The sequence below is a fragment of the Ischnura elegans genome, chromosome 4 (genome assembly GCF_921293095.1).
Source record: "Ischnura elegans chromosome 4, ioIscEleg1.1, whole genome shotgun sequence".
NCBI classification, from domain to species: domain Eukaryota; kingdom Metazoa; phylum Arthropoda; class Insecta; order Odonata; family Coenagrionidae; genus Ischnura; species Ischnura elegans.
The window spans coordinates 3,703,863-3,720,714 of NC_060249.1; the positions used below are offsets into that span (position 1 = coordinate 3,703,863).

The 16,852-nt window shown below is 40.8% G+C and overlaps 1 protein-coding gene across 1 annotated transcript in view; it reads right to left on the reverse strand.

Annotated features, from left to right (window-relative positions):
- The window catches only part of LOC124157070 (polypeptide N-acetylgalactosaminyltransferase 2), a 180,144-nt gene extending 167,101 nt beyond the window's left edge, over nucleotides 1–13,043 (reverse strand). Inside the window, exon 1 of the mRNA XM_046531542.1 lies at nucleotides 12,598–13,043. Coding sequence (XP_046387498.1) covers nucleotides 12,598–13,043 — 446 coding nt within the window. The remainder of the gene's footprint in view (nucleotides 1–12,597) is intronic.
- Between the last annotated feature and the right edge of the window lie 3,809 nt (nucleotides 13,044–16,852).

Below are 16,852 nucleotides of genomic sequence, written 5' to 3' on the forward strand. Positions count from 1 at the left end.
TTCGGTCTTCGCTCCTTGTAAAAAACAAATGGAGAGCCATACTGACAGACCATAATTGTGGAACTTTAATAGTTATAAAACCATCGAAAAGAATGTATTTCCAACACTTTTGGCAAAAATTCTCAGTGCTTTGGTTGAAGAAAGTAAAATGAACTCAAACATGATATCAGGGTTCGAGAAATGTGACATCGTGCCACACAATCCCGGAGAAGTTTGGTCTTGAATTCCGGATGCATAGAAAACTGATCGTAATGACACTCCTACAAGAGTAAGTGATTCATTTTTGAACTGTCTTCAATCCTGTCGTCACAATCAAACAAAAGTTCGCCATAGAGAAGAAGACGGAAAATTAATGTGGCCCCTGGAGAAACCATGGACAAATCACACCTGGTCACTTCCAAGCACCTCCACACAAAATCTTGTTGGAGGGACTTGCCAAAAGGAGAAAAATTAGGGGAATGACAATAGCATTCCACGTTCAATGCATTGGGTATCTTGGAGTACCATTCTATATTTAAGAGTTTTCTAAATAAACATTATTTTTCCGTTGTTTTATTGAGGTTTCCGCTGGATATAACTCCGTTGGCAAAGTTGCCCCAGATCCATAGAATCTTTGCTAACTACATTTTCAATTTTTTTAACATATAAACTTTTACTTAAGTTGTCATTTTTGCACAAATTTTGAAAGTAGAGACCAAGAATAATGGCTTAAAATGGTTTTAAACCATTTCCGTACATGAACTTACAAGAATGCGGTTGAAAAAGAAAAAAAAAGTGGCAAAGTTGTCCCGGTTTACGGTAATGAATTTCTGGAAGAAGAATAACTTCCTACAACGTAGCTATATAATTCGGGGTACCCAATTAAAGGCAGTTGAATCCGTGAAATATCTAGGGGTTAGACTCAATAATGATCTATCGAGGAATAAACATATTCGAGAAATAACCGGTCAAGGTAATCGTAAAATGGGTTATGTTAAAGGAATATTAGGAAAGTGCGACGACAAAGTGAGAGAAATTAGCTACTTTTCCCTCGTTAGACCACATTTGGAATACGCTGCCAGTGTTTGGGACCCTCATGATTGGAAAATAGGCTAAATCTTTTAGACAAATTCAAAAGCAGTGTCTTTTCTGACGAAGTTAACCATATCTAACGGACGCCAACATACTACGGAAGATCAGATCATATAAATAAGATAAGAGAGATAGATTGCAGAACAGACAGATTCCGAATGTCTTTTTTTCCACGATCAATAAGAGATTATAACGGCAGTAATAGAACTCGTAAATAGATTGCATGACTTGTAGTGTAGCCTACTAACCTATGTAAAACTTAATGCATGTTTCTTAATTCAATTATTATTTCTAACAGCATATAGTTGTATAGTTTGTTATTATACGGGACGTTTTTTGGACGGTGTGGTGTGCATGTGGGAGTACAAATGCATGCTTCATGCTGGTGATTGATGACCCCCTGCCAAACACCCTAGAGGTGGCTCGTAGGGTATTATGTCAATGTAGATGTGGATTGGAAAAAATACGGAATTCCACAAAGTTATGGCCAATCCAGCGCTGGTGATGAATCAATGTTTTCTAATTCCTTTTCCCATTAATTTGTGTCCTTTACTATTCCTGGTTTTTCTCTCATTAGGGTAATATTAGCACCCCTTAGAAAGTGTTATTCTGTGCATTTTTTCGTCGTATGAGGGTGAAGGTTCTATGGAATGCTTTTGTTTTTCATGCAATGAAGTGCAATTCCTCCGTGCTTCATCGCTGCCTATAGCTGCAAAATCTCAAGGCTTAACAGGGTTACTCATTCTTTACGGGAGCGAAGATCGAAGTATATGCATAAATTTATTAGTAAATTTGGAGGAAATGTTTCCTCAGACGACGTGTAACAAATCATCCGTCCCAGCAGAGATATATATATAGATGAACTAACGAATGACCTTGCTGCTATCCAAGCGTGGTGCGATGCTTGGCAGTTAGAAGTATGGTGTAAGTTAGGTATGTGAAAGGTCGTTACGATAGTCTTGTTAGTGTAACTGACCTCTTAGATAAACTCGGATGGGAATCCCTGTCGGACCGTAGATTGAAAAATAGAATAAACCTTTTAGATAAATTCAAGAGCAGTGTCTTTTCTGACGAAGTTAACCATATCTTGCGGACGCCAACGTACTACGGAAAATCAGATCATATAAATGAAATAAGAGAGATAGATTGTAGAACAGACAGATTCCGAATGTCATTTTTTCCACGATCAATAAGAGATTATAACGGCAGCAATAGAACTCGTAAATAGATTGCATGACTTGTAGTGTAGCCTACTAACCTATGTAAAACTTAATGCATGTTTCTGAATTTCTATTCTATATTCTATTTCTAACAGCATATAGTAGTATAGTTTGTTATCATACGGGACGTTTTTTGGACGGTGTGGTGTGCATGTGGGAGTCCAAATGCATGCTGCATGCTGGTGATTGATCACCCCCTGCCAAACACCCTAGAGGTGGCTCGCAGGGTATAATGTAAATGTAGATGTAGAATTAAATTTGGAAAAAATGCGTCGTAATGAATTTCTTGAAGAAGAATAACGTCCTACAACGCAGCTATATTATTGGGGGAGCCAAGTAGAGACTGTTGAATCCCTGAAATATCTAGCAGTTAGACTCAATAATGATCTATCGTGGAATAAACATATTCGAGAAATAACCGGTCAAGGTAATCGTAAAATGGGTTTTATTAAAGGAATATTAGGACAGTGCGACGACAAAGTGAGAGAAATTAGCTACTTTCCCTCGTTAGACCACATTTGGAATACGCTGCCAGTGTTTGGGACCCTCATGATTGGAAAATAGGCTAAATCTTTTAGACAAATTCAAAAGCAGTGTCTTTTCTGACGAAGTTAACCATATCTAACGGACGCCAACATACTACGGAAGATCAGATCATATAAATAAGATAAGAGAGATAGATTGCAGAACAGACAGATTCCGAATGTCTTTTTTTCCACGATCAATAAGAGATTATAACGGCAGTAATAGAACTCGTAAATAGATTGCATGACTTGTAGTGTAGCCTACTAACCTATGTAAAACTTAATGCATGTTTCTTAATTCAATTATTATTTCTAACAGCATATAGTTGTATAGTTTGTTATTATACGGGACGTTTTTTGGACGGTGTGGTGTGCATGTGGGAGTACAAATGCATGCTGGTGATTGATCACCCCCTGCCAAACACCCTAGAGGTGGCTCGTAGGGTATTATGTCAATGTAGATGTGGATTGGAAAAAATACGGAATTCCACAAAGTTATGGCCAATCCAGCGCTGGTGATGAATCAATGTTTTCTAATTCCTTTTCCCATTAATTTGTGTCCTTTACTATTCCTGGTTTTTCTCTCATTAGGGTAATATTAGCACCCCTTAGAAAGTGTTATTCTGTGCATTTTTTCGTCGTATGAGGGTGAAGGTTCTATGGAATGCTTTTGTTTTTCATGCAATGAAGTGCAATTCCTCCGTGCTTCATCGCTGCCTATAGCTGCAAAATCTCAAGGCTTAACAGGGTTACTCATTCCTTACGGGAGCGAAGATCGAAGTATATGCATAAATTTATTAGTAAATTTGGAGGAAATGTTTCCTCAGACGACGTGTAACAAATCATCCGTCCCAGCAGAGATATATATATAGATGAACTAACGAATGACCTTGCTGCTATCCAAGCGTGGTGCGATGCTTGGCAGTTAGAAGTATGGTGTAAGTTAGGTATGTGAAAGGTCGTTACGATAGTCTTGTTAGTGTAACTGACCTCTTAGATAAACTCGGATGGGAATCCCTGTCGGACCGTAGATTGAAAAATAGAATAAACCTTTTAGATAAATTCAAGAGCAGTGTCTTTTCTGACGAAGTTAACCATATCTTGCGGACGCCAACGTACTACGGAAAATCAGATCATATAAATGAAATAAGAGAGATAGATTGTAGAACAGACAGATTCCGAATGTCATTTTTTCCACGATCAATAAGAGATTATAACGGCAGCAATAGAACTCGTAAATAGATTGCATGACTTGTAGTGTAGCCTACTAACCTATGTAAAACTTAATGCATGTTTCTGAATTTCTATTCTATATTCTATTTCTAACAGCATATAGTAGTATAGTTTGTTATCATACGGGACGTTTTTTGGACGGTGTGGTGTGCATGTGGGAGTCCAAATGCATGCTGCATGCTGGTGATTGATCACCCCCTGCCAAACACCCTAGAGGTGGCTCGCAGGGTATAATGTAAATGTAGATGTAGAATTAAATTTGGAAAAAATGCGTCGTAATGAATTTCTTGAAGAAGAATAACGTCCTACAACGCAGCTATATTATTGGGGGAGCCAAGTAGAGACTGTTGAATCCCTGAAATATCTAGCAGTTAGACTCAATAATGATCTATCGTGGAATAAACATATTCGAGAAATAACCGGTCAAGGTAATCGTAAAATGGGTTTTATTAAAGGAATATTAGGACAGTGCGACGACAAAGTGAGAGAAATTAGCTACTTTTCCCTCGTTAGACCACATTTGGAATACGCTGCCAGTGTTTGGGACCCTCATGATTGGAAAATAGGCTAAATCTTTTAGACAAATTCAAAAGCAGTGTCTTTTCTGACGAAGTTAACTATATCTTACGGTCGCCAACATACTACGGATTATTTCTAACAGCATATAGTAGTATAATTTGTTGCATGTTGGAGTCCAAATGCATGCTGGTTATTGATCACCCCTGCCAAACACCCTAGAAATGGCTCGCAGAACTTCCCAGAATTGAGAATGCCATTGTTCAGCGTGGAGCGAGAGGCCTTTCCTACCCCACCCCCAAGTTGCTGGATGCAGCGTTGCCAAGTCAGAAGGGGACTTTTATCGCTGATTGGATAAAATTCTTAAAAATCATCGTAGAAAGACGATCAAAAAACGCCCGTATTCCTGGTGTGATCAAGAAGACGATAAAGCCAATAAATTGTAGATAGCACTAAAAGAATTGTAAAATGCAAAATGTACTACACGTGGTTCAGATGGGTGGGGGCCCTCCCGGTGTTTTGGGTCCATCCCTCGCGAGCTCGGGTCCCCGAAAAGGGTCGGATTAGGCTCGAAGTCGAGTTTGGACCCTCATTAGCGCGGCTGACCGTCGGTGGTCCCCACGAGAGCGACATTAACCGTAAATAATATTAAAAATTCCTCGAGAACGGTGAAAAGCAACAATCTAAAAAGACAGGTGGGCGTTCACGTTGCACAATGAAAATGTTCCATCTCTCCCGAAATGAGAGGAGTTGGTGTGGGTCAGGAAGCACTTAATATACCGCGGATTCCAATTAATGAGGTAATAATTAATGCACACAGCAGCGTCCAGTCCAGTAAATATTTACAAGTTAATTTTTTTATCACCACCGCAACAGAATAATTCATCAAGTATCTCATGACGAGAAGAGCAAACGCATTTACAGCATAAACATTTACTCATTGTACGCACCGCTCGTAAAAAATTTCCTTCTATAATATTCTTACTTATATCCTCAGGTAATGTATGTTTAATAGCTTAACCTGGGCATGGCCTTTTAATTACTATTTAGAAGAACCAGATGCATAAATTACCCCTTGACCCATTGACCCATTTCGACCTTTCATAAGCTGAAATTGGAAGCATGTAGACGCTTTTCGCGGAAATAAAACATTTATCTGTTTATGTGCGGTTTATTCATTTCGACATATTATGAATGTTTCCTGGGGAAAATCTGAATGCCAAACACAGCATTGTAAGGCCTTAGTAGCGAAAATGCTATTGCATTGCAGCTCAAAACGAAGACGAGGAAAGCGAATAAATCACGGATAAATGCTACTTATCTATTCCATTAAGAAATATATACCTCCTTGTTCACTGTCATCTGCATGCCAGCCGCCTCAATATGCGGGGGTGGTCGGGGGTGTGAAGACATAAGGCGGTAGCGGATAAAAAGAAGGGGAGGTGCGATGGAATTATTTTTTATTTTTGAGTCCCCCGAAGCAGTTGTAGTGGCGCTGCCTCCGCTGTGGAAGCCCAGTGCAAGAGGACGCTCTCCTCAAGTGCATTCGATGTCAAGGGCAGCGGCAAAGAGCCATCGTGCAAGTCGAGTCTCTAATTAGGAATGGGATTGAGGTGGCTGCTATACATGTACTATCCCGTAGTATATGCTACCTACTATATACTACGGATATAATCTCCTCATTGACTCCTGAGCTGTAAATTGAAGACGAGCAAAACTTAAATAACATTTTTCACTCTGTCATTCAATCTCAATTTTGCATCTTTAGATATTTTCGCTAATGGCAAAGGGTCGGAAAAGAAGCGACTCGCAGAATAAACGTCAATTGTATTAACATATCCAGCATTTGTAATATTCGTTAGTCGTCACAGAAACATTTCTCATCGCTTTTTTCCTTCATCGCATCTCACTTTCGCTATCTTTCTCGTTCTCGCATTAAAAAATTATTTCATCTCATCATGTTGTTCCTAGGTTATGACAGTTTCCGCAGCTAGTCCTTCAAATTCGCACACGGAAGCGGAATAAGTAGTCATTTGATGGAGAGTCCCACTTAGCGTTTATAAGATTCCTTTATAGTTCGCAGTCAAAACGAATTCCTATCCGTTCGGAAAAATACCTCTATTATTTTTTGTTTCTATCGGACTTGGAAATACCGTGAGGCTCTAAGACGGTGTGCTCCGTTTCGCTTCGAAAGATTGGAATCTGAGAAGCACATGCTCCTTTTGAAACGCGAGCTAGAGCTTCATCTCCTTAGCAGATGTTCTCCTTAGCAGAGAGGTCGAGCCGCCATAGTCTCCCGGCCAAATGTGAGTCCTAGAGCAGGGGTGTGTAGCCAATAAAGGGCCACAAGTGTCAGGAGAGTGGAACAAGGGGCGCCCTGGGGAGGCGGTCAGGGCAACAGCCCCCGGGGGGAGGGGCAAAAACACTGCCAGCGGCCCCCTCCCGCCCCTCCACCACTCAACTCACAAGTCCACAGACACAACGGATGAATTCAGGGAGTGAGTTAAGTCCGTTGATCACGGTTCATCCCACATTAAATAACTGCTTGAAATAAACTATTGCTTAAAGAAGGGGCTTCCGTCATTTAAAACTTATTGGAAATAAACGTAGTTTCTAAATATCAGTTTTTGATGAATCCCGCTGCTCGCCTTAGCATTGAACTGAGTTCATGAATTCAGTTTTTTGCGCCAGATCCCACAAATGAAAGTAAATTGCCCTAGTTTTTATTCAAGGCGTTTTAAGGAAAAATCTGGATGAAATACACGTCTTTGGCGTAGATTGATTGATCAATTAAGAGCAGTTATATTTCAGAGTGACACGAAGGAAATTTTCACAGAACCTCACCATATTTCTAGGTGCCCCAGAGACGATAAAAAAAGAGATATTTTGCCGAACGGATATGCACAAGAATTAGTATTTCTCGAAGAAATTGCAGGTGATGATTATATTTAACAACCCAAAGGCTGGTTATTACACGCGAAGATAGAGGTCACCACGGATCAACTATGGCCCAGGAGAGCAAAATTCAGGCATACGAGGCCAACGAAGACATTTTGTAAGGGCTGCGGAGAGATAGGCCCAGGTTCGGTGTCATTTTGGAAATTCCTTTTGTATTATCCGAAAACCCTCAAGCCGTCGGTCACGACATGCTAGTAGGAGTGGAATTATTTCAGAATCCAGGGTAAGTCAGTCAGTCGGCAAATGGATCAGGCATTAGCAAATAAATTGAGAGAGGAATAAGGGCTAGGAGAAAAGAAAAGTCTCGTGGAAACCTAGATAAGGAAGCAGAATCGGCCATATTTTGAGGCCTGATTAAGTCAATCGCCGAGGGACAAAAATGGGCAATGAATAAGGAGAACAATATGTATGGGCTCAATAAGGAAAGATGTAAAAGAGAAGAAATACGTAGGTGTGAAAAGATTAGCTGATAGGAGATGAGGTTCTTTCGGACCAGTATAAGGTGGAGTGGGAAAATGCATTCAGGAAAAATGAATTAAACAGGAAAGGGAGCACTGGAAGTATAGAATTGCAGCTTATAGAAACTCACGGATTTCATGTACCTCATCTCCCGCCGACATGGCACGATTTCGTGCTATAAATGCAATAATTCGCACTCTATTTAGGAGCATGCATCTTGCGTCATTCCTTGCTTGAAGCTACGAGGCCGGCTGGTCCACTGGATCGAATATCAGAGGGAAGGAAACCTATCAATATATGGCCATGCATTAGCCATGAGAGGGAGGTGCACGAGAGGAACGTGCTCCGAAAGACGCGCATTAAAAATGTATACATCACGGGGGTGTGGGGGGGGGGGGCGAGCAATGCGCACGATCCAACGCCAAGCAACGACGTGAGCACAATGAAAATAGGCACGAAGAATATTTAACTCCTCCATTACATTCCGTGGAATTCCGGTTTTGTTGTGCGACGCTCCTGAGAGGAAAATCCATGGAAATTACACGCGCGACAGAGAAATTAAATGCATGACAGCACTATAACATGACAGCATTTTAACAAAAAATCAAGGGAAAATCGTCATTAATATTTCCGTTCACTCTTGGGGGTAATTTTGTATTTCCAAATGAAAATGGCCACGCTATTAGATCTTGAAATGAACCATTCAGTGAGGCACTCGGGTCATGAACGACGAAGCGATGGATATCAACCAGTGATCCCGAGGAAGGGAGCCCTTTAATAAAAGGCGTTACTCGCGCGCCCTGGGCGGTCGCTCACTGAACTACAAAACAATGCCCATATTTGGATAAATCTGTGACGTCAAGCAAATTAAAGAACAATTTCAGCTCCTCTTCTTAAGTCTCCGAGGAGAACACACAGCTTTAACACAATAATTACGCAATAAATGCGAAGATAGAAGGATTACGTTGATCTTATTCTAAAACTGACAACAACTTGCACCCTTAAATGTGAGGGAAGAGAAAATTTCGCATTTTTCTGGAATTTGCTTTCCTTTCCCAAAGTATGAGTTATATGGAGTAATTAGCTATAGCAACTTTAATAAATAAATCAATAAATTTTCCTAAAAATAACACCTTAATTACCCCTGCGAATTTTATAACTTTGGATAAACAACTCTTCAAAAATAAGTACATATTTGTTTCAAAACGTGTAATTTATTCATATAGTACTCTTATGCATAGTACTTCTCCTATCATAAAAGCTATAATAAATGCGTAGTTAAAATTTGATTATCTTTTATACGAGGGCATAACTACAGATCCAAATAACGTAGTTAAATGTGTCGGGAACGACTTAAAACCTAAAAGTGATTTTGGTAGAAATTTCGCCACATGCAAAGCATGATTATGATGTTTTAATCCCCACACAAAAAGAAATCAACAAAAAAATTAATAATGGCAATGAAATTTCTGTAAAACGGAAACATTAATGCCACTTTATAACGTTTTTTTTTTATATTTTAATGGCCCTGCGCTGCTGCGAATCTTTGGTAGTCAATGACGACGCCACCCTTGACGAAGGCAAAAAATGAACGAATTAGAATTCAGATTATAAAAATTGACAAGGTATTTAAACAATTAATAAGTAATATATGAAGATGTATAAATATTTTAGACTCGGCAACGATTTTAATATCGGAAAGATTACCAATGCGAAATATTCGAAGCCTTATTGCCCTCACCGGGGATCGCACGTGTCTCTTTGAGTCGCAAATCTGGATTTACATGCATAGGCGATGGCTCATCATGAAACATTAGATCACATTAACGTATGAATCATCTAATGCTTAATTTGACTGAGTAAACACGACAGCAGTAGCAAGAGGAATAGAGTAGACAGCGTCTTGGTAGTGTATTTGGGGACATTGGGATGGATGACAATCGCAATATCGAACGCTTCACGACGGCTACAACTTGTAAACTCACCGCTCGTGTGCATAATTGCAGAATAGGACACCAAAGGAGAGATTTGAAAGAGCAAACAACGGCGTAAAAAAGAAAAAAGACCTACAACAGCTGACATGACAGCTCGGAGGTAATTAGCAATTGGAGGCACTACTGCACAGCCATTTGCATTCCCTTTATTTTTCAAATGAATAAAATAATCTTCCATAACAGTTATCTCTGAACGCATTAATCACTAAAAGTCAGGGAGCATAATCCATCTAAATGCGGTCCAACACGAATTCGACTCAGTTGAAAAAACTCCAAGTGGCTCGGCCCTATTTCTTCTTTTATGTTGCAGGAAAGATCGATTTCAAATATTCTCGCGTAGGTGTAATTAAATGGCTTATTTTACGCAATTCTGAATGGCAAAAAATTATGCAGCACGACAGCATTATTTATTCGTAAAACAATGGGGAAAAAAATAGAAAACTCCCAGTACATATAAACAAAAAGAAATAATCTCAAAAATAAACAATAAGCAACTAAATACATTCACTCGATTTTTTTACTGAGATGTAGACTAGAATTTTATATTTGGCAGGCAGCACCCATACACATTATTTACTGTATTACTCCGAAATTCATGGAATGACATTATCGTAAAAAATATGCCATTATATATGACAAGGAATATCAATTTGCGAAAATTCAAGTTTCTTTCCGAGAGTACATCAATATTTACAACAATGCGCCATTTACCATATTATGGAAAAATCCCCCTTCGAGTCGAACACCATGGATCGTAGACTGATCCTGGATTTCTATGCGGTAAATATAAGACCCGGAGTAACTGCGGTAACTGCGCATCAATGTTTAAATGTACTCGGAGCGATCAGTGACTGTAAATAACGCGACCAGACTCCATTTTCTTCGTAGCTTCATATTAGATTAATCATGAATAATTCAGGAATCGGTCCCAGAAATGTATAAATTTGTAAAACAACTGCCAGGTTACTCTCATAAGAAACAAATTGAAACGAGGACATGCGGAGATAATGGTGCAACACATGCATGCAGTGATCACTGATGGCGTGCGTGGAGCAAAGGAGCGAGCCGGGACCCATGGAAACGCGTGACCGGAATGAAACCTTCAAAAAGCCACTCGACTCGAATGAAATACTGGTCGCTATGGCAACAGTTGAACAAGCCACGGCTCCAGCCCGTTCCCAGCCTCCAATCATCCGCCGAATCCCATTTATTCCATTTGAATTGGGAAAATTCGAAAAATGCGATTGACATATAGGATAGATACTTTTAGAATTTATTCATCTCTAATAAATTCCTTATTATGAATTTAAAATTGTAATTTCTTAAAATACACGCTCATTCAAGTGCGGTCATTCATGATCTAGTGCGTCAATTTTGAGTGGCAATTTTAACATGAATTACATATACTTAGACTTCCTTCGAAGCGTGATGAGCTCCACCCAAATACAGGTGCCAACGCGCGCCCCAAACGCCAAAGACGAGTCGACTCGGATGAAAGCTTCTCGGTTTTCCAACCGGGTTGGGAAAGTCTCCCAACGAAACGTCGGCCTACACAATGCAGACCCTGACCCGATTGGAAACCCGAGAAGCCTTTATCCATGCTATTCTCCGGGAAAAGCTCAGATTCTTCATCACGAGTCGACTCGAAGGCGAATCCGCGCTCACCTCCCCTACAATGGACTCGCCGATGCAATCAACTCAACAATACGGCCTCGCAACAATGCCCGATCGTTTCTCCCACTGCCGGCGGCGGCGTTACTGGCTGGCGTCGATTGTTGTCGGGTGCTGAGTTGAAATGCGATTCGCGAATGAACACCTCTCGATGACGGATTCATTTGGCCGCTCATTCCTCATCCCAACATGTCGTGTCGAGCACTTCAACCTCCAATTACATGTTTCATTTCCCTCGCACAGCGCAAAGCAGTCATTCAAACTTAAGCAGAAGCGATCCCTATCTACAATTGCATTTTGCCTGCTACATGGTACGTACAATACGGCACGGCGGTCCGATAATGGTATGCACTTTCTTTCCCTTGCACATAGTCCAGATTCCCGAGTTTGAATTGTTATATCTGGATTGATTGCCGTGGAACGGGGTGAAAAGAAACATTGGGGTGAATAGAAACGAAACTTAATTTTTTTTATATAATCTATTTCCTACATAACTATGGATAAATTGTGGCAACTATTATTTTCAAACTTTTTGTGGTACTCAATAAGTTGCAACGATAGCGGATTTTATTGAAAAATAATTTTTAGCGCTAATTTAATGACGATATATTTTTCTCAAGGTCACGCGGTTCTAAGAACTCATTCCATCTTTCTATGACACATCATACAACGCAGGGGGTTCTTAAGAGAATAGCATTCAAAGCGGAGAAACCGTTTTCGAGCGTTAACAACCAAACGTAACCATTTTTATACAAACGCGGAGAAAAATTGCTGAAGTAAGGATGGGTTACTGCTGATGTTGAAGAAATGCAGATATAACCTCCATTTCTTTGCTGTCATTTACATCAGCCGATTCATGAGTGCCTCCCATTCATACCTAAGATAGAAATGGGCAGTGTACTTGGGAAGTATCTGCCACTCTCATTTTCAAAATTGCAATGGATAACTTACATTTGGTTCCTGGTGTCGGGTATGTCCCTGTTGGAAGGCAGCTTGTCGCTCTCCACCTGGTTGAACTTGTTCCTGCGATAAGGGTCCTCGCCTTTCCTCAGTCTCATGCCGCCCTCCACATACGCACGCTCGTCCAGGTAACTCCACGAGCGCCAGGGGGAGCCAGAGGCACCACTGGACACCAAACCACCACCACCCCCACCGACGACGCGGCCGCCGCCCCCATCGGCGGGCGACTGGAAAAGGGCGCCGTCGCCGGGGCCGGGGGCAACGATCGCAGCAGCGGGGCCAGAGTTCCCGCCGCTGCCCGCCCCAGGGTCCACCGCAACGGCTGCCGCCGCCGCCTCCACGACCCCTCCTCCGCCCCCGACGACGGCCAAGGCCTCCGCTGCCGCCGCCGCTCCGACGCCCTCCTTCAACCGGAGGGCACGATTCTCCTCCGGCATCTGCAACGACGAGAAAGGATTCAGGTGATATGCGACTGCGCATGGACATACTGATGCCCGACTTACTTAGATACAAGTCCCGGAAACTTGCTGGTATCACCACATTCTCCACAGTCACGACCGATTCAGTTACAGGCATTTTAAATTCGTTGTTCCAGCGATCAAGAATCGTATTTGGTTCAATGGAATTTCGTAATGCTGGACGCGCGGACACCCACTAGCACCATCTATCGGCGATTCCCTCCGCACGGAAGCTTTTGGGGCCACCTAGCGGCCGGGAGTTGGAGGGGGCTGGTCACGACAAGGGGGGGCATTTCTGTGCTGATCACAGATGCATAGCAGCGCTCCATGCGACGAGCGAGAATAACTACAGTAACAGGACATGATTTACAGACAATTGATTAATAATAGTATACGTAAATTTTATAAAAATAAATAAACTAATTAAAGTCGAAGTTAATCTAGCTGGAAAGTAACTTTTTAAAGGATAAAAGCTAATTTTCTGAAAAAGTAATTCATTGACTAAAAAAAGGTAACTTATATTTTTGAAGAGTAGTTTAATCAATTCCTTTAAAGAGTAATAACATAGTCCCTTGCCCTAGAAACCAGCCATAGGTTCTCGGAGTCCTCCTTTCTCGTCTTTCACAAATATGTACTCTGACATACGCATAGCGATATCACTGGGGAGGTATTCGTGTCATGCATTGCGGACTTCATTTCCGCATTTCCCGTCGCTACCACGCTTCAAATGTTAGTAAAAATATGATACTCGCTCATTTCCCCATGAGATTTTAGGGGCATTTAGCCAAACAATGGTGGAAATCGCCCTATCTCCCAATTGTGGGAGCATGTAAGTACGACGACTCGACTTGGTGACAGAGTGCTAGTGTCGAGAGCGCGATCCAGAGGACTCTGACGAAAACAATAGTTGCGCACAAGTGGCGCATCGTCGTCCTATCGGCTCGTCGCGGTCCAATACAATTTGCAATTCCCAATGCAACACTATCGCCATCTGATCGATGTCTGCCCCCGAAAGGGAGGCCGGCCTGCATGCCCCCCATCAACGCTTCCTTCTTACACATCGCTTCTCTGCCATGCATCGCAATTCAGCAAACGTCTTAAGTTGCTATGTCCGTAACTTTTGGTGACAAGATGAAAGAAAAACGTTGGTATGGTACAAAGAATTTTTTCGTCAACTGACCTGCTTTTCGGCAACTCTGAAATTTTTAAGGTAAGAGTACACATGATGCGATCAACTTTCTTCGGGTGTAAAGGTGGAGTTTAGAAATTAGGAGAGGAGAGTCACAGAAGGGCTTCGAGACCTCCAGCATCAACGACAAAACACTTAGACGAAATAGACTGGGAGCCGCTTGAGACTCGGAGAATACGAGCTAAGATTAGACTGCTTGAGCTAATAAAAACAGATTTATTGCACATGGGCACGAAGAGTATTATCATAGAACCTCAATATATTTCTTAGTCTGGCAGGAAAACGGTGAAATAAAACATATATTTTCGCAGGAGTTCCTACATGAGTTTGATTTTCCCAGATTGGAATGCTGTCGTCGGCGAAGGTCAGGATGGAAGAACAACCGAAGAGTGTTTAATAATATTCTAACAAATCAAACCTGTTAAAAATAATGTCTGAAGATTCTAATTGCTAAGATTTTGCAACTAATTTTCATCTAAATAAGTCCATTTTTTGATCAGCTGTACATCGGGAAGTATTTTTGTACACAGCTGATTTAGATCTCATTTAGCGTAAACTTTAGTCAACTTTTAAAGCTGTATTAACAAACTACCATAGATAACACATAGTTTGTGAGAAAAAATTAAATTTAAAGAATGCGAAATTTTTTTCCTCTTCGCGGGGAACGCATACAAATTAAAACTAAATGTATTGACGCATAAAGACTTTGCTTTTAGCGACAGCATTCGATTATGATAAAGTATTACGGTTCATTTTCCGTTTTTTTTCTCTCTCGTTTCCGCAAAGTCTAACGTTAAATGGAGCAAATCATTGTTGATGAGATGCTAAATTGATTCCAAATGAAAAAGGCGAACGTCTTACCCTAGGATGATGCTGTTCCGTGCCTTGAGATGTTTTTGCGAAGCCGAGAGTTTTCTTATTCACCCAGATGTCTCGATGAAATGAGTAAACTTTGCGTTTGGGAATCTTAGGCGAGTAAATAGCTGAAGGCGGCGAAGCTATTGTGTTCCTTGTGCTAGAACTCAAAACGACGCACTCGAGATATGAGTTTATTTCATTTCAGTGGAGGCTTTGTTTATCCAACAGATTCACAAAGTTCTTCTCATGACTCCCATTTCCAAACCGAGGCGGAAAGTTTCCACGCCTAATATTTTGACAAAAGATTTCCCCAACCTGCAGCCATCCAAAGAGAGAAAAATCATAAAACTGAAGTTAACAACATTACCCGTTTAATGTTCAATCTTTTTGCAGAAATATTTGACCATAAAAGCAAAATCCACGCAAAACATTGATTGATTATGTTCGGCATACTAGTAATGACTAACTGATATCCATATCGAAATGCAAATCAAATGAATCTGCCCAATGCATGCTGAAAATTAGATTTAGTTGAAATTAGATGAAAGAATTTAACGTAATTTCACCACCATCGCTTGATTCGTACTTATCCCATTTTTCATTTTTTTAAGCCTCGGCAGATTTAAGCTTCAAATTCATTTTGAAACACAATTGAAAACTCCATACTTCATGTATACATAAAGTGCAGGTTAGATGTGGACTTAAAAAAAACTGTACTTAAAAAAAAACTAACGTTATATGATATAAAAATGATATGATATAAAAAGTATGGCCTGAGAATTTTTCGAATAAATTTAAACAGTTTGAAAACATGAAACACAATTCCATTAAGGATATCTGACGGATAAAGTGGCTTGGCTGAGTTGACTCGGGCGCCGCAGGAAATGTCGACGGGCGCAATTGGCAATCAGAGGAAGGGCTCACTACATACGATCTGAGCTCTTTCCCGGTGGAACAGCATTTAGCAATTCTTCTCGCCCTCTGCTCCACCTTATTTATCGCCTTCATTTCCGCCGACGCTTATGAAAACGACATCCTAGTTGCCCACTTCCAAAGCGTTCAAATTACCTCACCGTCATAGATTTCACATTGAATCGATCGTTGGTCGAACACAAGAATTAAGTTTAGGTGTCATCTCATTGGCTGAGGCTCGTTCCTTTCCTTTGAATTAGTTACTGTTCTTTCCTTTTGTCTTTTTTTCAAGCCACAGTACACGTCCATGTATCTCTCAGATATAATAGAGTATCGCCATTGAAATGTTTTGGATAAGTGTGATTTTGGATGGTTCTCTTGATTAAGTGCTTGGTCCCAGTGAAATATTTTGTCATTGAATGGCATTAACAATTCTCTGTTCCGACACTGCCGACTTCCGTGCTTATCTGGTTGCCAGGCAACAGCTTAACTTAATTGTTGAGCCTGTGCAACGGTCAATTGATCTGGCTGTGAAATCTGATACGGTGAGATAAACATACACGCCTTGAAAGTGGGAAGCAAGTCGTTCGCCGAAACGTCGGCGGAAATGAAGCCGATAAATAACATGGCGCAGAACCGGAGAAGGATTCTTGGAAGAGCTTATGTATGTTCCCACGCGGCTTACTGGTCTTCATTTGTATTCTGTACCTAGGGGATGGAGACAAAACTCCGAGAGTGATTCTATTACTCAACTCCGACCGTCGTGAATAAAAAATATGCGTTTTATAATAAAAAATCAGTTTTAAAGATATTGCATTATACGCATGTT